Below are 25,666 nucleotides of genomic sequence, written 5' to 3'. Positions count from 1 at the left end.
GTTTTGCTTTCGGAAGTGCCTAATAAACAATTATTCTCATATTTATATTGTTTATTTTTCTGTGTGGCGAAAAATAACGTTCTCACCATGGGCAAAAATGTTTTTCCGGCTCTCAATCTTTTCTAGTCCTCGGCCTACGGCCTCGGACTTGAAAACCGATTTCGAGCCGGAAAAGTCTCATTTTCGGCCCTAGGTGCGAAATATACTATTTCCGTCCTTATGGATTCTATGAGATTGAACGGAGCTTGACAAACATCATCTGTTTGAAATCATCTGTTTAATCTAATCTTGACGGAAAAATACCTTACGAACAAAAATCGATATGTGTGTGTGGGGCTTAATAGAGACATCCGTTCCTCAATCCGAAATTCGAACTTCAATAGTAGCGACAGGCAATTTGAGTACAAAATAAATAGATGTACTAAGGGTTGATAATAATTTCCTGTAGTATTTTGAAATGTTATGTCTGATGTAATATGAGTTTTTGAAGATAACTTTAAATCGTAGAGGACATATTTCCTAAAGATTCCGTGGAAAAAACAGTGAAACATCTTGAACGATTATCAAATTATAAGCGTTTTGACAAAGCCCTGCTAATTTTGGCGGTTATATTGTTTTTATGGCGTTTGCCCGGGATTTCTATTCATTATATGAGATAATGATTATACTAGAACTACCTTAGTTATTGAGACATCCACCACGCTTTATAATATGAATGACCGCGGGATATTTGTGATTATTATTGAATATAATAATTTGTTTATTATTATTGTTTGGTTTTGAAGCATCTAAATTTAGAAATCTACTTTGTGGAAATAATTAAGAACTGTAAATTTTGTGAAGTGAACTAGACTTAACCTGTTTCGGACTATGTGTAACCTTATCTAAATTTGGGAGAGGAATAGCACAAGGTTACCTTATTTTTCCTCTCCCTATCACTTTTGATGATGTACTTATTGAATTAATGAATGAAGAATGAAATGAAGACGTAAGTCAAGGTCAAATTCAAAAGTGAAATAACAAGAAGGTAGAAACTAAACTACTACTCTTATAAGACTTAATTAGTAGTCAATAAATCAATCAATATAGAGATTGAAAATATAAAAACGCATTTATTGCATACATTGGAATGGTGATGCATTTAAAACAAGAAGTCAAGAACTAAATAATTGGAAATCGTATTTTTTGTAATATGATACTTTTACATTGCTAGGCAACATTTTGCAAAGGTTAGTGATTTTTGTAGAGATATGACATGGTGCCTTTTTTTGTAGCCTACATTTGCGCCAGAGTAATTCTCAAGAATGAAGTTCAAAGTGTGGTGAGCAGGGTATTATTGAAGAAATAAAAAATATCTTCAATATTATTCCTCAATCCCTATTCAATAGATCAATTATCATATCACGCAGCATAAAGTTACCTTAGCTGAAAACGTTAAATTTCCATTTAGCTTACAAAACTGTTTAGTTCAACTGTTCTAAATTAAAATTGAGAGTAGTTAAGGCTCTCTCATGGAAAATTCTATTCCTAGATTTGAAAAATCCTATTATTATAGGCATATAAACAGCATGAATACTTCGATGCTTGTATAGTCCACTATGAACAGTAATTTGGACTGTGATTTTTTCAATAATAATTAACTAGAAACGAGAGATAGTTTAATAGAGTAGAAAGAGATATGCTGTTGAAAATAAAAATTCCAAGCATAAATTTGATTGAAAACTACACATTTTCAGGCTCAGTCAGTTCAATTCAGCTCATATTGATTTAGTTAGATTAGTTAAGTTTATACAAATTGTATCAAACAGCATGAATACTTCGATGCCTGTATAGTCCACTATGAACAGTAATTTGGACTTATTGTTTGCAATAAATTTTATTTCATGAAGTTTCAAATTTGATCATCTCCATCATCCAGTTGAAGCTATATCATCCAACGTCATACATCATACGTCAGTATCATCCAACTGATAATCAGCATCACGGTGGTTTGGTTTTTTATTAAATATAATTTTTTGTTATTCATTATATCCACTGATTATTATTTGCAGCTAGTTTTATAATTGTATGGATTTATCAAATTTGATTGTAATGAAAAATGAAAACAATAAATTTGAATTTGAATTTTAATTTTAATTTATGTGGTTACAGTCTAATGTAATGTCGTACGTGTGTAACTGCTTACACATTCATTGATAAATTATGAAGTTTTCACCTTAATCAAATATATTCTTCAACAACGTTCCAGCAGCTTAATATTACAAAATTTTCTCTGAGAAGGATTTCTTGTTTTTCATCGGAAGGACTCACGGGACTTCCTCCGCACCGAAATAATTTCCTGGCTACGCCACTGTATGTAGCCTACTCGGAGCTGAACATTGAACAACTACAAAAATATCTTTCGTGTAGAAGTAGAAGCTGAAATTTAATCAAAAATGTTCTGAGGTCACAAACAGCATTCTAAATTGAATTGGATTGGATTGCTGCCTTTATTTCAATGCTAGGAGGGCTAAGTTAGGGTGCAGCCGGCCTTCTCTTACACTTAACCCTCATTGTTCAAATTGCAAATTAACAAAATTCATACTTGATAGAATTAGTTACTAGAATTAGATACTAGATAGGTAGTTCTGTGAACAGCAGACCTAGTTCAGTAGCGCTCAGTAAGTTACATTGACCTGTTGTTATGTTTTCTCAAAAATTAATACATAATTTATCAATTTAAAATGTCTAGAAAAAATCCTAAACAAACATAGAGCTTTCTGTCCTATCGTACCGTGTCGTCTCGGAATGTGAGTGTGAGCGCTGTTATCAGGTCTGGCTGCCGTTGATACGCCAATCCAATCATCCCATCAGAGAACATTCTGTGTTATCGTGTTGGCGAAAAATCGGTGTGTTGAAATTAACAAAATAAGCTACCATAATGCTGATTTCCTACAAACTTCATTTCTCACTTCTCATGATTTTAGAAATCAATTTCTTTTCAATAATATTTGTTGCAATTTTGATCATGAGATTAATAAAGAAAAATGTGAAAAAATGTTCTCTATCAATACTCCAAACTAGAATCATGGCCTCAGCTTATGGAAAGACAAAGATGATAGACAACTGTCTACTTACATTGATGGAAAGATACATTTTCAAGACAGCATTTCCACTAGACAGCTGATTTGTGATAAATAATTCTATAGTCTGATTTTTACGGTAATATATGCGTGGAAGGAAGCTCCTTTTTCCTTTTATATTATCCTTGAAATTCAAAATTTCCAAAAACCTTGTATATACGTCGACGCGCAATTTAAAAAGGAACATACCTGTCAAATTTCATGAAAATCTATTACCGCGTTTTGCCGTAAATGCACAACATATAAACATTTAAACATAAAGAGAAATGCCAAACCTTCGACTTGAATCTTAGACCTGACTTCACTCGGTCAATTAACAAATTACAACTCAACTAGTAGTTCTGTGAACAGTAGACCTCACGCAGTATTCTCATCCAAAAGTACCTGATTTAAACTATAGACCTTATGGAAATACAGCAATAGACTTGCTTCTCCACACATCTGTGTAATCACATGTCAGCTGATTTATGATGAATAATTCTATAGTCTGATTTTTACTCTAATATTGGCGTATGAAGGAGGCTCCTTTTCCTTCTATATTATCCTTGAAATGCGAAATTTTCAAAAACCTTGTATATACGTCGATGCGCAATTCAAAAAGGAACATACCTGTCAAATTTCATGAAAATCTATTACAGCGTTTCGCCGTAAATGCACAACATATAAACATATAAACATTTGAACATTTAAAAATTCAAACATTTAAACATTAAGAGAAATGCCAAACCGTCGACCTGAATCTTAGACCTCACTTCGCTCGGTCAATTACTGTCAAGGACATAATTCTTCATATTATTGCTGGAATCAATTATCTAATAAACCATTAAAAAGAGGTTCAAGTTATAATGACAGTACAGAAAGGCCCAGTATTCTTCTCGGATTGAATTCAAGATAGGATGAAGATATTAAAGATGAGATCCACATAGCAATATTCTAGGTCAATTATTATAATTGAAGTTAATCAGGAGGTTGTGTTGCTAGTCGCTCATGGGTCACAGTGAGGTCCACGTTTTAATGGTAGTAGAACAAAGCTGCCGATTCTCTGCCTTGCCACTGCATTCCAAAGAATATAGCTGCTTGTCATATCTGATGAAATATTAACAGTTCATTCTTGATTGAAATGATCAATTATTTTTCATTTGTTAAGAAAATTGTTACTTAAATAAGTGATGGTAACTTAACCGACAATTTAATTTGGACTGTAGTAAAAATTTGAGAAGGGACAGTTTTGGGCATAAGCCTGTTGTGCCTTCACACATTAGTGTAATAATTGTACATGACTAAATAATGAATAAAATATTATATATCATAAATGAGTGAATAATAAATTGCCATAGTTCAGATGGAATAATAATTAATCAACTGAGTATGATTAATTATTATTTTTTATATTGCGGCTACTTTACAAAACTAGAAAAGGATAGGATAAGGATATGCTTTGTCGAATGATAGACAAGGATAGACCTCACTAGTCACAATATTTTTGGAATCCTCACAATCACAATATCTCACCCCAAGCGTAGAGGAATAAATACTCAGTGATATTAATTTGATCTCTGCCCCAAGTGACAATCTGTGACTTAAATAACTTCAAAACAGCAGTACATTTTTTGTTACAATAAGCGAGTAAAATCAGCCCTATTCATATCTGGTATATTATGCTTGTGAACGTTTGTTTCCTCTCTAATTGACAAGACCAAGATTTCATTAAAAACGTCGAGCTATTCTAAATAAAAATGAAAGAAAAAGTGAGTACTTTATTGAATGAAAGAAAGGGCTTATAAAAGCCTCTCGCTTCTAAATCAAAAAATGCGCTCGTCGCTTTTCCGAGATAGGAAAACATCCCTTGCATCGTTTGAATTGTTCCATCCCCCATAGGACAACAGAGTGCGGTATTTTAGGCGTAAAATATTCCGCTCACGAATACTCCTTCAAATATTTATGTTAATGAAGTTCGGTGAATTGCTAATAACACACATTCAGAGAAGCTCCTCAACTCACGGAAGGATTGTTCTGATTTTCAAAATTTCTTTCCATGAGAAAACTCAGGTTTGGTTTTTGTTTCTTAATAGTGAATTTCTCATCAACCATTGGTACAGTCCATTTATTCTGTAAACACCCATTAAGAGATGTAAATTTATTCTTCAATGAACATTAAATTCCAGTTGAGAATGTTGCAGTAATTCATAGGGTGACACAGAATAACGGGAACTTTTAAAAACGCCATAAAACATTGGTGGGAAGGGCAAAAATGATTTTATTCAAACTAATGTGAAGTTCAAGACTTGCCATTTGAGAATTATTGATAACATCTATCACTTTTTGACAATTACTTCCTTTTGAACGAAAACACTCTTGAAATATGTGTTGACGATTCCTCATTGATCGCTGCAACATCTGCGTTTCCTGGTTCTATGATCTGTCCACCTGCGATTTTCTGTTTGTTGTTTGTGGAGCTATTTAAAATCAAACGTTTTCACAACTCAACCAATAACTGTGGTTGAACCATAACAGACAATTCAAAATGGAATAATCAATATCCCAGCTGAAATGTTGCAGCAATTATTCAGGAATCTCAACACAGATTTCAAGAGTGAATTCGTGCAGGTGGGTACGTCATGACGTACCACTGAATATACATTTTGTAATACTGCTTTCGTAAGCAGTGATAAGCCCCTCGAGACCTGGACGTTTGTGCTAAAGCTTGATGTTATTATTGTTATACAGTAAGATAAATATTGAGAACTTGGAAATCTTTGGAGCATTGTAGAAATTATTGGATAGTTAAAATTTCAATGGAAACGACTGGATAGTGTTGAAACCCCTGACTCAATAAAACAATTCAAAATAATAATTTCGGTTGTTACACCATCATCAATCCTCAGTAAACTGGAAGTTTGAACATTGAGGAGTAAAATATATAGTGTGGGTGAAGCCCTAAGATTGGCTATCAGCTGTTAACCAATAGAAGCTGAGTTCTACTCCCATTGGCTCAAACGAGACAATAGTATTCCAAATATGGTCATGGGAACCGTTTGAGTCCATCAAGGACAGGACAGGACCGAACCGGACCGGACCGGAACGGACTGAACCGGAAAGGACAGGACAGGACACGTCAGGACAGGACCGAACCGGACCGGACCGGAACGGACTGAACCGGACAGGACAGGACAGGACTGGAAAAGACAGGACAGTAGAGAAAGATGAAGCTTCACCTGAGAAAAGTCGAAGCAAAATTTGCTTGAAAAAAACTTTGAAAAAAAAATTCCTGGACCGGACCGGACCGGACAGGAAAGGACAAGACATGACAGGACAGGCAGGACAGGACAGGACAGGACAGGACAGGACAGGACAGGACAGGACAGGACAGGACAGGACAGGACAGGACAGGACAGGACAGGACAGGACGGACAGGACAGGACAGGACAGGACAGACAGGACAGGACAGGACCGGACCTGACGGGACCGGACCGGACAGGACAAGACGGACAGGACACGACGGGACAGTACAGAACCGACAGGACAGGACAGGACACGACAGGACAGTACAGAACCGGACCGGACAGGACCAGACCGGACAGGACAGGACCGGACTGGACAAGACCGGACCTGACGGGACCGGACATGACAGGACATGACAGGACATGACAGGATATGACAGGTCATGACAGGACATGACAGGACATGACAGGACATGACAGGACATGACAGGACATGACAGGACATGACAGGACATGACAGGACATGACAGGACCGGACCGGACAGGACAGGACCAGACCGGACAAGACCGGACCTGACGGGACCGGACCGGACAGGACAGGACATGACAGGACATGACAGGACATGACAGGACATGACAGGACATGACAGGACATGACAGGACATGACAGGACAGGACAGGACATGACAGGACATGACTGGACATGACAGGACAGGACTGAACCTGATCATACTGGACCGGACAGGACAGGACAGGACAGGGCTGGACAGGACAAGAAAGGACTGGACATACATTGGTCACCCGACATCCATTGGTCACCCATTACGACCAATTACAAGAACCATTTCAACACTGATTTTGATACTCCGACACATCTATGACTCACCGACTGTGTTCTCAATGTGAACCATAATCAGACTGCAACCATAGAGCTGGAATCAAATCAGATCCCGAATGATTTGTCAATGATAGCTCGTGATTGGAGCATCCCACCTACTGAAGATGGGCTCTCTACATTTTTTCTCTCTCTGTGATCACATTTCTAGCCTTGAGTTGTGATTGGTTGATTATAAAGTGAGACCCACTTTCATGTGTCAGCATATCTTATAGATTACAATGAAAACTTCTTATTCAACAATGATGACAGTTTGAATTAGAATCATAATATTAACATGCATCCTCGTATTTACATACACATTGATTTTCGGACGTACGATTTTTTGCCGTCAAGCCCGGCCCACACACATCGATTTTTGTTCGTACGATATTTTGCCGTCCTTATGAATTCTATCAGATTAAACGGAACTTGATAAACATCATCTGTTTGAAATCATCTGTTCAATTAAATCTATATAAAATACTCATATAAAGCTGAATGAATGTTTGTTTGTTCCCTATAGACTCGAGAAATACTTGACAGAACGGCATGAAACTTTGGGAATATGTTGTGTGAATATTGGGGATGGTTTCTGACCAGAAATTTTAAATGGGGGGGCTAATGATTATTATTTCTTAATTCATTTTACAGACATATGTTTTCAAAATTTTTGGCTGAGCGGCTACTGAAGAACGGAAAAATTATCATGATCAGATCATAATTATTGTGATAATATGATTTAGCATCTAGAGTTACCAGTTGTATAATAAACACATCACCCTGTGATAAATTGGGTACTGGTATTAAAACGGTAGTTTAGAGTTGAAGTTAGTGTAGTTTATTGGTACCAGCTGTAGATAATCGTTCCTTAGAAGATCTATACAAATAATTATCACTCCCCTATCATTGAGAAACTGGAAAATGTTGGAAAAAATTATTCATCTCATGAAAGAGTTGTTCATATTGCATTTAATTAATTAAGAGAAAATCTGTAACTAACGAAATTGAATAAATAATAGGAAACGAGAACATGAAAATACATGAACGAAATCAAAAAACTATGGTAGAGGAATTCTAGGGCCGGTTTCCGAGCTCGGGATTTAGCTAAGTCCTAGACTTTAAACAGCTGGAGTCAGAAAATTGGTTTTCCAAAACGGGGCGTAGTCGCAGTCATTGTCATAGTCACGTTTGAATTAAATTTCGAAAAACTAGAGAATTGAACACAAAATAAAATAAAGAGAAAATGGTGTGAAGTTTCAGCTATTTTGAATTATTTATAGGAATGTTTAATTTCGTCAAGTAAAAACGTTTCCAATTATAGAAATGAGAAAATAAAAACTACGATTACTGTTATAAAAGCTGCGACTACGCCCCGTTTGGGAAAGCCAATTTTCTGACTGCAGCTGTTTAAAGTCTAGGACTTAGCTAAATCCCGAGCTCGGAAACCGGCCCTTAATGATTTTAATGAATTAAAATTAATCAAAGTTATGTTCCTCGAGGATATCAAAATTTTGAGCAACCGATCAGAACTGATCGGCTTTTGTGGAAAGAGCTAATCAGAGAAGCCGTCTTATCAAAAAGACCTTATCTGATTGGTTCTCGTGAAATTAATCACGGTTTAAATTTAACCGTAGATTTGTAGTGCTTTGTTTTCTTTTCTCTTGAAGATATCACACTCAACACTGAAGCTGCTGCATCAGTCTTTGGGATGTGCGTAAACTTGTGAAATCATACATCAAATTAAAGAGAATTTGATGCTCTATAATCTCATGATTAGCATGGATTTTTCCCATCGATATTCAAAAATTTATAAGAGCAAAAATAGCTAAAAAAATGAAGGAAAATGTGTTTTTTCAAAAATGTCACATCTTTTAGAGCGGATATCTCGAATAGTGGAAGAGATATAGAAAAAGTTGTGAGATCAATATTGTAGGAATTTATGTAAGCTTTACTTTCTTATAGAATAGTCATGTCTGTAAAATGCATAATTTTTTATTTATATGCGAGAAACCGAAAAATGGTACCTTTGAACCACCCCCACCCCCTTAGCACAGGGGGTAGGGGTGGGGACTTTTGATATGTTTACCTCCTCACTACCCTAAACAGAACTGCGGGGTCAAAAATTGTCTTGCAAACTTTTCCCTCTATACCCTTTTTTGAGCATTCATTGCCTGGACTAGTGTTGTATATGTGATGATTATTCTGTGGTATGTCGGTTTTGTAAAAGCCTGCTTATGTCATTTGATTGTTTGCAGATGGGAAATTTCACATGTTATATACCGGCGAGCTTCTCATTCGTAACGTGGATGATGCGGACAGGTATAGGAGTTATCAATGCAGAACTATTAACACCCTTACTGGCAAAATTGTTACGAGCATGACGAAGGCCCGCTTCAGCATTTCAGGTGAGCGATCAACTGAATAAATCTCTGGTAATGTGAACGATTCGCATTCAATTAAGGACCGGTTTTCGAGCTCTGCATCTAAGTTCTAGACTTTAATAAAACTGATGTTGCTATCCATGACGAAACACTATATAATAACTCTGTTGTAGTTCTCACACTGTCTTACTTGTAAATATTTGAAACACTTAGGGTTATTTGCACAGTATGGATTGCTAAACTCGATTAAGTTAATCTAGAAGTTTAAACTTGAATCGGTTTTCTCAGTGCATTTACTAATCCAGTTTAAGTTAAACTAGTTTAGCGTTAAGTTGGTAATAGAATGTCAACGTTTATAACATCATAAGGCTGATTTTTACAGCCTTAAAAATCTGTTATTTGTTTACAAACCATCAGTAAATTGAGGTTATGTAGCCACTATTTCCTTGTTCAAAATCCACATAGCTGTAAGCTGTATTGGTAATAATAGTGAAAAGCAATCAAGAAATTATTCCAAAAATGCTATATTACTATTAGATACAAACTTATATTTAGTTGGCACCAAAAAATATATTTTAGAGTGTAAGATAAAAAAGTTATTTTGTTACGCTTAAATCTAATATGATTAATAGAAATCTATCGAAAGCAAAATATCTCAGTTATGTGTTATTAAAAACATGTTTTCTGATCAAAGACCACTGACAAAAATTGTCTTATTTTCTATCAAGTGGTTTATTTAATCAAATACTAAATTGACACTTGCTTTACTCAAGCAAAACCGTTAAAAAATTCTCTATCATCCCAGAAATCTAAATGAATCGTTTTTTGCCCAATTTTCACAGTTCCAAAATTTCTTTGCAGTCATCTCTATCAATCGCATTAGAAACTTCTATCAATTCCTGTCAATTCTATCAATAATGATTCACTATAACCTGAATAATCATTATCGTCTACAGAAGCATTAAAAACAACCGTCGAAAAATAATTTACCATCAGCTGTTTCCCCATGAAATCTTTACAGATGTCAAGTTAATCCAAATTATTTGGTTTAAACCTCCTGCTTTGGAGGTTTAAACTTTCCCAAAGTTTAAACTCAATACAGAGTTTAAACTTATACTGTGCAAACGGAGTTTTAGTTTAAACAAAAAAAAATCCAGATTTGGTTTAAGCTTTAGCTTAAACTTACACTGTGCAAACAGCCCTTACTGAGGCTGATGAAGCTCCTCTTCAGGAGTGAAATGCATTCCTCAATACTCCAAGAAAAGTAAGTGTTTTTCAAATATTTACAAGTAACAAAGTGTTAGAACTACAACAGAGTTTTAATAAAACAGTTGGAGTCAGAAAATAGGCTTTCCGAAACGTGGCGTAGTCGCAGTTCCTATGATAATCTATATTTTCTTATTTCTATAATTGGAAACGTTTTTCTTTGACGAAATGAAGCATTCCTAAATAACTTTTTGTGTAGTTGAGAAGTTGATATTGTGGTAATTATTCATATTGAATGAAAAAGGCTAAAAAATTGTCAATCTTTAACATCTCCCTCTTCAAGACGTTATATTAGTCATATATTATCCTATATTCCCCTTTTTATTTTTCGTATATGAATTGTGTTTCTTCGCTGAAGACCGCCATTATTGTTTTTAAGCAGGAATGAACGTGGTTGTGGTAATTTCTCGATTATTCTCCCTTTTTCCCATTATTTGTTATGAATATTCTGCATATATATCTCCTCTTCAACTACAAAATCTTCGGTGTTTTTAGATACATTACGATCATAGTAAAGTTTTTGAATCGATTGATTCTTTGCCATCTTGTCGATTATCTCATTAGGTACAATTTTTGGATTCAATGCGTAATGTGGTAGGAATCTTGGTTCTTATATGTCTGCTATTAAGACGCTGTGAAGGTGTATATCCCAATCCAGCTACGGGAGCATTACGATAATTTAGTAAATACAATTCCAAATCTTGCTTGTTTGCAGCTGCCTTTTTAAACATCGTTTTGAATATTCCAACTGCCTTTTCTGCTAATCCATTTGATTTTGAATGGTATGGACTTGATGTGGTAGTTTTGAATCCCCAATTCTCTGCAAATTGATGCATTTCTCAGCTATTAGATGGTATGTTATCTGCTATTAGTGTTTGAGGTATTCCAAATCTGCTGAATGTTTCCTTAATTACGGTGAAGCTGCTTTTGCTATTGATTGGGTATGCTCCAATCCATCTCGAATAATAATCACTTCTCACTCGAACACTTAATAATTCAATTATTCTTGTTTTATTTCATTTTCGACTGCGCCATGTTGGATATTGAATAAATAATACTCTTCATATCAACCAACCATCTTTATTTTTAATACATTCAAGACTAAACTGTTATTAACGTTCTGGTAACTAATGTATCGAAATCATATGATAATAATTTAATATCATCTGTAACACTCAATACTCCAAGAAAATTAAGTGTTTTTCAAATATTTACAAGTAACACAGTGTGTGAACTACAACAGAGTTTTAATAAAACAGCTGGAGTCAGAAAATAGGCTTTCCGAAACGGGGCGTAGTCGCAGTTCTTATGATAATCTATATTTTCTTATTTCTATAATTGGAAACGTTTTTCCTTGACGAAATGAAGCATTCCTAAATAACTTTTTGTGTAGTTGAGAAGTTGATATTGTGGTAATTATTCATATTGAATGAAAAAGGCTAAGAGATTGTCAAAAACCACAGATTTATTGATACTTGGAAACATTTCTAGTCAATATTCTATTTCTGACAGGTTCTTAGTCCTTTTCATTCAACATTCCTAAATTATTTAAAATAGCTGAAACTTTACACTATTTTCTCTTTATTTTATTTTGTGTTCAATTTCCTAGTTTAACGAGATTTAATTCAAACGTGCACTGTGACTACGCCCTGTTTCGGAAAGCCAATTTTTTGACTCCAGCTGTTTAAAGTCTAGAACTTAGCTAATTCCCGAGCTCGGAAACCGGCCCTAAGCGAGGTTCACAGGAACAGTAGTAAGTGTATAGTGTTTGTGTACCCTTACCAGTAGAGATATATGTACTATGAATACATAAAAAATATTGCATTTTTGTATTCATTTGAAAAACCAATCATGATAATATCATTGATAATTTTCAGCTACAGTAAGGTCCACGTTATAATGGTCGTATTTGATCAACATTAGTGTTGCTCCCTTTGTCTATCCTTCGACAAAGCAGATAGATGTATCCTTTTCTAGCTCCGCTACGTTGCCAGATCGTTGTATGAATACAATTGATTAACAAAATATTCACTCTCAATCATGAAAATGTATTATCAAATCACTGAAAGATCTCTGATATTTTCTTGACAAATAAAATATAATTGATTATTTTCAACAAGAATTATTATTATATTATTATTATTATATTATTATTATTATTATTATTATTATTATTATTATTATTATTATTATTATTATTATTATATTATTATTATTATTATATTATTATTATATTATTATTATATTATTATTATATTATTATTATATTATTATTATTTTTATTATTATTATTATTTTTATTATTATTGATTATTTTCAAGGCCTACCGGTATCATCTAACTTCTATAGAAGACAGTGGCAAGGCAGAGAATCGGTAACGTCGTTCTCCTATCATTCTCTATCTTCATTATAACGTAGACCTCATGATATATTATCATGTAGCTGAAAATGATCAATTCTGGACTTCCTAGACTAACACTCATTACTGTTTTAATTAGTGAGTGAATAAGAGCATGGAACCATCCTTTGAATTAATTAGTAGTTTCAGAAATGTATGTAACATTTATATTTCAGTCATTATTCGTGATTATTCGCATTTTATTGGAAATTTGATAACGACACCATGTAGCTGAAAATCTTCAATAATTTGATAATTTTTTTATAACAACATAGTACTGTTTTGATTAGTAAGTGAATAGAATTATGGAACCATTCTTTTAATTGGTGGTTTTAGATTTGTGAAACGTATATAACGTTCATTAATTATCTGTTGTGAATGAACTACCATAGAGAAACAATAGCATAAGTAGATATCCCATGGTATAGGGCGTTTATGTCGCAACTTTCACTGTTATCTCAAGCCGATTACTGCCGATTATTGTCGATTTTTACTGTTTTGACCGGGTAAGAGTGTATAAACGGCACAATATGAGAGACTACCAGCGTCATAAAGCTTCACGGGAAAGAACTACGTGGACTATCGGCTTGAGATAACAGTAAAAGTTGCGACATAAACGCCCTATACCATGGGATATCTATTTATGCTATTGTTTCTCTATGGTACTACCTTGTAATCACCATGTATATTCACGATAAAATGCTTATTCCATTCACCTTATCAAAGATAGACATGTCAATTTTGAATGTTTACCTCAATTATAACATCCATCAAGTAATTTTAGATTCCTATTTTCTCCCTGTTTCACAATAAAATTTGATACGTGAGATATTCTATAGTGAGGTCCATGTTATAATGGCAGTGTTTGATTAACAATTGTATCGCTTTCCTTGTCTATCATTCAACAAAGCGGATAGCGCTATCTCTTTCTCATTTTACTCTGTTTCCAATCGTTTTTAAACAATGTAGAAATTTAATTTATTAACTAAATATTCAATCTTGGTTATGAAAATTCATTATGAAATCATTGAGAAATATAATTTCTTGCTTAATGAAATATAATTGACTATTTTGAACGAGAATTAACAGTTAATATTACATTAATAAACCGGTATCAGTTACCCTCCATAGAAGGCATTGACAAGACAGAGGTTCGGCAACGTTGTTCTCTTATCTTTCTCCACTGCCATTATAACGTGGACCTCACTATAGTAGGAGATTGAAACAAAAGACTAATTATTATGAATTATCATCTTTTTCAATCATTGGACTAAAGGCAAATCCAATAATGATAATTTCCCATAATAATCATCATTATCATTATTCAAAATTATCATTATCATCATTATCATTATCATTATCAAAATTATTTGTTCCATCTCAGGCTACAGAGCTCACGTATCCAACTCCAATCAGTGTATTCCAAACTGAATAAATTGTTTCACTGGAATGGAGACATTTTAAGATTGCCATATTATTTTAAATTTTCAAAACTCTTTTCTCGTGAAAAGTAATGAAGACGGTACAAAATATTCACTTTCCTCGGCAACAGGAGAAACAATTTTGTCTGGATGGCTGAATTTTCCATTTTCATGATGAATTCATTCATTTTCACTTTAAATAAAAAGCGAAATTCAGATATAATTTATGAGCCTCATTCAGGAATGAGTTATTGTAATGTAACATTATAGAGGCCCGAGAGGATAGACTTGCTGAATAATGCAGCAACCTTATCAGGAGAAGTAGCTTGAGACATCTCATCAAATTTCGAATCAACTCTCGTGCGAACTGCAAGGAAGAAATGATAAAATCACTGAAAGTTGACCTTCACATGAGGGATGAATTGATAAAGCCTGATTCTATTCATTCATACAGATGATCGATAATTTTTCAGTACGAAATTTGAGAACCTTTCCTTGATGAAATAATATTTTATGAATGTATTTATCACATTACAAATCATGATAACATTGAATATTGTTTCGAAAAAGATGGCTTGGAAGGGATAGAAACAAATGAATCCAGTCAACCTTCATTTAAATAATCCATTTTCGTCTATTTCATTGGAATTGTAAGTGTTTATGCAATGTGAATAATGAAATATAAAAAGCGAAATTCAGATATAATTCATGAGCCTTATTCAGGAATGAGTTATTATAGTGTAACATTATAGAGGCCCGAGAGGATCAAAGTGATGATTTCTTGTGTTTAATGGCAATACAGAATTCTATTTTATTCTGAAGAAATATTTCAACTTTTTGTGTAGTTGAGAAGTTGATATTGTGGTAATTATTCATATTAAATGAAAAAGACTAAGAAATTGACAAAAAAACACAGATTTATTGATACTTAGAAAGACCGGTTTCGGTTATTACACCATTGTCAATTGAATTGATTGATTGAGTACTTTATTTATGTAGATTACAATATATACTGGCTTATACACTTATATACAATAGCTTACAATACAGCAAAATTATAGATGAATTTACATAATATAGACTAAAAAAATAATTATTGAACTGTATATAATATGAAAAAGCAATTTGTATAATAACTGTAGATGATTATATTGTTATGCATCTACATAAATTGGCGGAGATTTGGACATATCAATGTCCATTCTTCGGAAAGAAGAGTCAATCAGAGATTGACAATGGTCTAATAACCGAAACCGGTCTTTCTAAGTATCAATAAATCTGTGGTTTTTTGACAAATATTACAACATCACTTACAAGTTACAATACAACTATAGGGTGATTTTTCAGTGTATCACTGTGAAATTACAATTGATTACAGCAAAATCTGAATTTTATGATATCATTGTGTGTATTAAGAATGGATTTTCATAGATGATGATTTCTTGACCCATTCCAAACTGTGATGTAACAACAAGTGTGTTTTTCAAAATAGTGGGGTTGCCATATTAATCTTTTCCTTCAGTTACCTTGAGAAGTGACCATTCCTGCACTGATTACAGAACGCAAAGAATCACTTTTCCGCTCTAGTGCGCAAAGTATTATTTTGCATAATCTTAATACTTTGCATATTATTACCTTGCAGCCATCCCAATCAGCTGTTGACATTGTTGGCGTGTATTTGAATGCGAATTTGTTCTATCTATATTTTTTCTGATTTTCAAATAAATCAAAATGAAAACTCATTAAATTATACATTTTGAATATTATTAATTATTCATTATTTCAAATAATATGTTTTTCATTCATAAATTGATTGGTTGAGAAATTATTTAGAAATCAAGATTCACTCAAAATTATTCAAATTTTCAAATTAATTGGATTAACAAGTTTAAAATAAATCAAAGTTGTTATTAATAACAAAATTATACAGACGATCATTTGATGGATTTCAGCCATCATTTTACCCATGATCAACCACTTCTCATATTCAATGGTAACTGTAGGAAAAATTTAATGTGAAATACGTGAGTAAAGTCCCTTTGCTGCACTCAAGAAACCATTCCGCCCTCGCCTACGGCTCGTGCGTAAACGTTTCTTTCGGTGAAGCAAACTGTCACTTTGCGCACTAGTTGCACAAATAACTATTCCATGATTTTTTAACATCCAACATAATAGTTTTCCGAATAATTTTAATACAGAGTTATGTGCATCAGTAGCTCACTATTTTGATAGTGTGCTTTTCAAAATAGTGGGGTTGCCATATTAATCTTTTCCTTCAGTTACCTTGAGAAGTGACCATTCCTGCACTGATTACAGAACGCAAAGAATCACTTTTCCGCTCTAGTGCGCAAAGTATTATTTTGCATAATCTTAATACTTTGCATATTATTACCTTGCAGCCATCCCAATCAGCTGCTGACATTGTTGGCGTGTATTTTGAATGTGAATTTGTTCTATCTATATTTATATTGATTATTAATTTTAAATTGGATTAACAAGTTTAAAATAAATAAAAGTTGTTATTAATAACAAAATTATACAGACAATCATTTTATGGATTTCAGCCATCATTTTACCCATGATCAATCACTTCTCATATTCAATGGTAACTGTAGGAAAAATTTAATGTGAAATACGTGAGTAAAGTTCCTTTGCTGCACTCAAGAAACCATTCCGCCCTCGCCTACGGCTCGTGCGTAAACGTTTCTTTCGGTGCAGCGAATTGTCACTTTGCGCACTAGTTGCACAAATAACTATTCCATGATTTTTTAACATCCAACATAATAGTTTTCCGAATAATTTTAATACAGAGTTATGTGCATCAGTAGCTCACTATTTTGATAGTGTGCTTTTCAAAATAGTGGGTTTCCATATTAATCTCTCCTTGATTTTTGATAATTCAACATCCTAATTTTTCGAACAGAACAAACTACGGCAATAGGTCCTCATACACCGGGAAATACTGCAATTATGCCAGTTCAGACAATTGATGTGCGCAAAGACCAGTCCGTGTGTATTCCCTGCTACACCGAAGCCATCCCGTATCCGACATTCAGGTAACAACAAACTTACTCTTTTTCAAAAATCTACTACACTTAAAAATATGATTTAAGTTTAAAATGGCATGAGTGCTCGGGACTAGTTGTGTTTATATAAACCATAATTTATAAAGAGGGTACTAGAAATAATAGAACATACGAGTAGCTATTTGAATATGAGATAAATCATCCAGTCAATATCTTTAACAATCTCGTACATCTGTATGTGTTTGTGTAGAACTATGTTCTTCAAACGCTTTAATTGCTTCCCAAGGTTGTAATTATACGGCATAAGTGGAACCAAAGAGAAAAGATATCCCATGGTATAGGTCGTTTATTTTCCAAATATCAAGCCAATTATTACAGCTGTGCTTTAGTGGATAAGATTATTTTAATTTTTGGATCAAAATTTTCAAGTAGCTCAATCTTTTACAGTTTTTTAATGCTTATTGAATGCGATTTGGTTATTTAATTTGGTTTTTAAATGAGTGAAAGGAATGATGATAGAGAAGAAAGAGGAAATAGATTAAGGGAAGGACGATGAGGAGACAAGGAGGTGCATAAGAGGAGAAACAACAGGAGAGAAAAGAGAAGTACGAGAGGGTTGTAAACTATAAAAATTCAAAATTTCATGTTCATATGTATATACATCTAAAATTGGACTAGTAAAGAAATCCTAACCCATTTATTAAACTGTTTCATCGTCTAAATTTAGAAGAGGAATAATACTAGGATTGCCTTAGTATTTGATCTACCAATGTTTACACATCAGTGTTGTTTGTTAAATGAATGAATGAAAATACAAATGAATAAAATCTCAAGCCGATAACAGTCGACTACTGTTTATCATTAATGTATTGGCCGGGTAAGAATGTAAGAACGGCACAGTATGAGAGACTATCAGCTTCACGAAAAAGAACTTCTATTGACTTGAGTTTCAGTGAGATTTGGAGCATGAACGCCATATACTATGAGATATCTTCTTAAGCAATATTCTCTACATGGTAGAAGATATATTTAAGAAAACACTAGCCTACTGATTAACACTCATAAATTCATAGTCATCTATATTTTCAACTAGCTGGTAACCCGTGATCCGCAAGGGTCCAATTGAAAACTTGACCTACTGAAATCTTGAAGAATCAAAAGTAGGCTTAAAACCATCCTCGGTAAATGAGGAATCTATATGCAAAATGTCAAGTTAATCAGTTGAGACGTGAGGATGCGTCATTCATGAATATTCTAGCTAAATCTTTCATTTACTAGTAGCTCTGTGAACAGTAGACCTCACGCAGTATTCTCATCCACAAGTACCTGATTGAAACTATAGACCTTATGGAAATACAGCGATAGACTGGCTTCTCCACACTTCTGTGTAATCACTTGTCAGCTGATCTATGATGAATAATTCTATTGTCTGATTTTTACTCTAATTTTTGCGTATGAAGGAGGCTCCTTTTTCCTTTCATATTATCCTTGAAATGCAAAATTTCCAAAAACCTTGTGTATACGTCGACGCGCAGTCAAAAAAGGAACATACCTGTCAAATTTCATGAAAATCTATTATCGCGTTTCGCCGTAAATGCGCAACATATAAACATTTAAACATTCAAACATTTGAACATCAAGAGAAATGCCAAACCGTCGACTTGAATCTTAGACCTCACTTCGCTCGGTCAATTAAGAATCTATATGCAAAATGTCAAGTCAATCAGTTGAGTAGTTGAGACGTGGGGATGCGTTATTCATGGATATTCTAGCAAAATCTTTAATTTATTATATTATTATTATGTTGCTTTGGCCTGTGATCTGTGGCCTATATGTAATGTAATGTAACATCTTATCAGTATCATTGATACATAGGCTGCCAGCATTTGTATCAAAACTCCTGTATCGAAACATGAGATTCCTGTATCGAAACACATATTGCTAGCAGCGTATCAATTTCTCTATGAGCTTCCTTTATACAAACACATTTTACAACAAGGTAAGCCATACCGGTATGAAATTTCATGTCCCATGAATGAAATTTGAACATTAATCTAGAAAAATCTAGAAGGAAAATTGAAATTTGGGCTTCGAGGTGCACAAGATTGATATTTCTAGAATCTATGTACGGAAATTGGAGATCCAAATCATTCCCGTTTTTTCGGTATGCAATCCACAAGTTGACATGTTTTGATGCGAACAAACACAATCCTACTCTCTCTTATTATATACTAGCAGGGCACCCGTGCTTCGCTTCGGGAATTGAAAAATAAGATTATTTTTGTGAACCATTTATAATCTAAATTCTACCAACATTGTTATAACCGTTTTTGAGATTAGGCCACAACTTGGTATGAAAGTTGACTATTGAGTCAAATCATTCGATTAATCATTGATGTGTTGGAAGTGCTCTGTAGAATAGTAGTCCAATTGCAGCGAATTTTGTAGAATATTGGGAAAAGGAACAACAGCTATTTTGTCATTTCAATAAATGACCCCTTTCTTCCGCCCAAGTTAAATTTTGGCCGAGTTTCCTCATTCTTTGCAAACAGATTCCACAACGGACACTTCTGAAGTTTTGAAAATACCCTCAATATATCATACTGAATTATTATAATTTCATCGAAATTGTTTAAGCAGTTCTCGCGATCGGATATACAAAAAAAATTAAATTAGTCTTGATAGAATAGGATCACTTGAAAGAAGCAACTCCCATCATAAGAGTTTGTTTTATAAAAAATAAAAACTATCTATACTCCCAGGAATAGCTCTGATTGAAGCAGCAGTGTCCAATCAATTTGTTCTCGATAAATGCATTTTGATTCGTTCTTCAACTTTGTGCCAACCTAATGAAGTCATCTCAACTTAATGCCAACCTGTCAAAATTATTAATTAAGTTGCCAGTTAACAACTGTTTCGAAGAGGTACTCTCTCTAGATTAAAGATCTATATAATAACATATGATATGGACATATCTATTATAATAAGGAGATTGGGAGAAGAAGAATATACATGCTAAAAGACGAACTTTAAACCCTTGAAAACCACCCTCAGAGTTGAAATATCGCCAAAAGATTTCTTAGTGAGCACCTAGGACGTTTAAGGAAGCTATATTCCAAGTTTTGTTGCAATCCATCCAGTAGTTTTCCAGAAATCGTGATCAGTGAGTCAGTGAGATAAGAATTTTATAAGTATAGATTAATGAAGTTTGAACACAAATTTTGGAAAATCTAGAAGGAAAATTGAAATTTGGGCTTCCAGGTGCACGAGATTAATATTTTTAGAATCTATGTTCAACATAGAGATCTAAATCATTCCCGTTTTCCCGGTATGCAATCTACAAGATGACATGTTTTGATGCGAACAAATACAACCCCACTCTCTCTTATACAGCTAGAGTGTTGTAGATGTGTATAGTCCGATGTATAGAATCGATTTTTACAATAGAAAGGCTCTATAACAAAGATTTTTGATGGAACACAATGAATTTTATCAGGAACCCTCCTTTTTATCAAAAACACAACTAGTCTCAATTCTTCAAGAGTAATTTTCAAGTGTACATTTCAAATTGATTTATATGATTCTGATTATCAATATTGTAAGATTTGATCCTGAATACACTTGGATTCCACTGCTATACCTGCTCAGCTATGATAATTTGTGATGTGGAAAGCTAATAGGGACCAGCAAATAGGGATCAGTTGGCTCAAAAAATGAAATTTGAGATATCATTTTTCCTCAATAAAGAATACTATAAAGAACAATTTAAAAAAAAGATTGATATCTTGAAAAATGCCAATTCAAACATGAAAACAGGACAATGTTATTGGACAACTCCATAGCGACAACTGTTCCCTTTTCTGCAACATTACATGTGTTCATATAATCGACTGTTCATATAATCGACGAAAAAGTCGACTTTTCAATCGATTCTGATCAATAAAGGAAATGTTACTGCATGATAATCGATTGAAAACTGGAAATCGATGCCTATTAAAACATAAAAGCAGGACAATGTTATAACTCCATAACGACAACTGTTCCCTTTTCTGCAACATTACATGTGTTCATATAATCGACTATTCATATAATCGACGAAAAAGTCGACTTTTCAATCGATTCTGATCAATAAAGGAAATGTTACTGCATGATAATCGATTGAAAATTGGAAATCGATATTTTTGACCCCTCTCTATTATTGTCTGCCCTGAACATTTTACTCTTCCGACAACTGGTCCCTTTTCGCTTTCCACATCACTAGAAAAATTTCATCCATAGATAAATTTTATCTTTGTTTTATCAGATGGTATCGTCTAGAACGCCAGGCAGCACTCAAAGAGCATGTGGATAATGATCGAATCTTCAAAATCGTCGAGTGTTTGATCATTATCAATACGGATGAGAATGACGGGGGTCGTTGGGTGTGTATAGCTAATAACACCGAGGGATCACAGCGATATGACTTCAATATCCAGGTATTTTCAAAAACTCCACTTTTAGTTATAGAAACACTATGAACATTTATAGTTTTAGTTTTATAGAAGTTTACGGAAACCTTCAGTTTTCCAGGAACTCTATCAACATAAACCAATTTTCACCACAAACTTGAAATGAAACAAAAAACTATACCGTAATTTCACTTTTTGTTTGTGCCGGATGCACAAAAGACGATTAAAATTTATAATCTTTATTAATTCCACGAGAACCAATCAGAGAAGCTGTCACCTGTTACTGAAACAAATCACTGAAGCAAAAACACCTTGTCTGATTGGTGCTCGTGAAATTAATCACAATTAAATTTCATCAACCAGCTTTTGTGCAACCAGGCCCATTATTTACTATAGTCGATTCTCAGAACTAAGAGACGATGTAAATCTTGTCTACTCATGAAAAGTGCAAAGGCTAAAAATAAACTTTCTACTCGTGATATTCTTCTAAGTTTCTCGATTCGTATGTCATCAAGCTATCAAAATGAAAAAGTTTTCTCAGGAAAACATTTTTTGTGATTATTACTTTTTGAGATATGAGCGCCCAGAATCTAAATTTTTGGGACACAGCATTTCAAATTCGGTAAGAGATAAATCCATGAGATTTAGAAGATGGTATTCTCATGGTATTGTTGATCTAGTAAAACAAAAATTTTCTAAAAATATCAATTTTCAAGATAGTTATTCAATTTACTAAAAATTACCAAAAGTAGCTTTTAGTTGAGTTAATTTTGGTAAATTGAATAACTTTTTCAAAAATTGATATTTTACTAGATATAAACAATACTATGAAGAATCCATCCTCTAATTCTCATGGATTTATATCTTACCGAATTTGAAATGTTCTGTCACAAAAATTCAAACTTCAGGCGCTCATATCTCAAAAAGTAATGATCAGAAAAAAATTTTCTTTAGAAAACTTTTTCATTTTGATAGCTTGATGATATACGAATCGGAAAACTTATAAGAATATCACGAGTAGAAACCACAGCCTTTGCACAGCCTTGAAACGATGTAAATCTTGTCTACACATGGAAATCTTAAGACGATGTAAATCTTGTCTACGCATGAAAATCTTGAGACGATATATCTTGTCATGCAAGCGCGTGCGAGAGTGAAGCAAGACCGATTCACAGCAGCCACCATTTGACAACTGAAGCCGAGCCGAAATTAATATCACAATAGCTGGTTTGGTGTGAATGTAAGCATTGTGAACTGGTATTTCGAGCTACTGACCGAAAATAGAGACAGGGAATGATGGGCGAAAATTATTGACTGGCCCTGTTGCACAAAAGCTTGTTTAATTTTAATCGTGATTACTAGAACCAATGTATTTTTGATAAGACGGCTTCTCTGATTGGTTCTCGTGGAATTAATCAGTGTTAAAATTCAACCGGATTTTGAACAACTGGCACTCTGAATTGGAAAGTGAAAAATTTTTTAATGTAAATTAATGTGGAATATTATTTTTGTTACCAACCACTTATACCTCATAAGAGAGAGACTTTAGCTTTTTTAAGAATGTGAATGAAGCTTCATTATTGGTCATTATTAGGTCATGTCAGAGGCCCTGAAATTGATCAGTTGCGACCTGAAAACTCTGACACCAGACCTGAGCCAGCCAGGTCACTCGATATTATTACTATTATAGAGAAATAATTCAATCACAAATAGACCAACTAAGAGAAAAATAAACAACAAAAAATGGAGATACAAAAACCTTACTTCGAAAAATTTTGCTCGAAGCGGTAATCACAGCTGTGGTGACACAACCAGTGAGTATAGAATGTAATTCTATGTATGTTACATTCTGTACTCACTGGATACAACAGTGTAAGAAGAATGTGCGTGAGATGCAGCATGTTCTACCGTTAGTAGCCAGCCTAACATACCTTTAAGGTATCTTACATTATCTATGTTAGGTATCTAACCTAACCATACCTTTAAGGTATGCTCAGACCAAGCTATTTCACTCTGCAGAGAAAAAGAGCAATATCTGAACATCCACAGAGTTTGTGTTCACACCGAAAACATCTGTAGGTCGACAGAGCTATTTTTGCTCTGTACCCAGTTGCACTCTGATTCCAAGATTTCTAATTAATATATTTATTTTTCATTTTTAAAGCAAACTCGACCGAATCTGAATCTGAATCTGAAAGTAGATTTCTCTTATCTCCATTTTTATGTAATTTATGTTTTTGATGAGAGATCTTCATCAAAAACGTCCGCTCAGATGCCTGGAGAAAACCGCTCCCAGAGCGATTCGAAATCATCTGCATGCGAGCAGAGTTTTCTTGGAACGTCAGCTGGCAGATACACAGATGTCCCCAAGTAGCAAAACAATATTGTCTTAATATTGGAAGGAATGTTTTCCCAATATTGTTAAATATATTGTAAATGTTGGTCAATGTTGTCAAATACTCTGACAATATCTTTATGAAACATTTATATTTTTTGAAAATATTATAGCAATGTTGGTACATATTGCTAAGATATTTTGACAAAATATTGGAAAATATTGTCACAATATTGAGACAACATTTTTTATAAATATTGTCCCAATATTGTGACAAAAATTATCACAACATTGTTCAATGTGTTATAAATGTTGGTCAATGTTGTCAGAATACTCTGACAATATCTTTATGAAACCTTTAATATTTTTTTGAAAATATTATAGCAATGTTGGTAAATATTGCTAAGATATTTTGAAAAAATATTGGAAAATATTGTTACAATATTGAGACAACATTTTTTAAAAAATATTGTCTCAATATTGTGACAAAAATTATCACAACATTGTTCAATGTGTTGTAAATGTTGGTCAATGTTGTCAGAATACTCTGACAATATCTTTATGAAACCTTTAATATTTTTTGAAAATATTATAGCAATGTTGGTACATATTGCTAAGATATTTTGACAAAATATTGGAAAATATTGTCACAATATTGAGACAAGATTTTTTAAAAAATATTGTCTCAATATTGTGACAAAAATTATCACAACATTGTTCAATGTGTTGTAAATGTTGGTCAATGTTGTCAGAATACTCTGACAATATCTTTATGAAACCTTCAATATTTTTCCTACGATATTTGAAAATATTGGTTGATGTTGGGAAGATATTTTCCTGAAATATTGAAAATATTAACACAATATTGATATTGAACTGAATATTTCCACAAACATTGTGGAAAAATTATCTCATAATATTGTGAGAAAATTATTCCACAGTATTGTGAGAAAATTATTCTAAATTTTGTACAAAAATTTTTGACACTATTTTACAATATTGTGAGAACATAAGGGTACAGTTATACTATGTGCAAGCTTGCTCAAATAAGCACTTTCAAGCTAGTACCTAGTGCCAACTTACAGGTGAAATTTTTTTTTTCAAATGGATGAATCACGTTATGATGTGCTCGGAGAGAATGGTACTAACTCTGCATTATTCATGGATCATT

The 25,666-nt window shown here is 33.5% G+C and overlaps 1 protein-coding gene across 1 annotated transcript in view; it reads left to right on the top strand.

The window, feature by feature from the left end:
• LOC111050816 (Down syndrome cell adhesion molecule-like protein Dscam2) overlaps positions 1-25,666 on the top strand; it is a gene marked incomplete in the record, with an annotated part of 322,193 nt that overhangs the window by 167,839 nt on the left and 128,688 nt on the right. The window contains 3 exon segments of the mRNA XM_039442229.1: positions 9,476-9,625; positions 17,610-17,742; positions 22,016-22,187. Of these exon segments, the coding sequence (XP_039298163.1) occupies positions 9,476-9,625; positions 17,610-17,742; positions 22,016-22,187 (455 nt within the window).

This window comes from Nilaparvata lugens, chromosome X, assembly GCF_014356525.2.
Source record: "Nilaparvata lugens isolate BPH chromosome X, ASM1435652v1, whole genome shotgun sequence".
Taxonomy (NCBI): Eukaryota; Metazoa; Arthropoda; class Insecta; order Hemiptera; family Delphacidae; genus Nilaparvata; species Nilaparvata lugens.
This window is presented reverse-complemented; position numbering and strand designations above follow the sequence as displayed.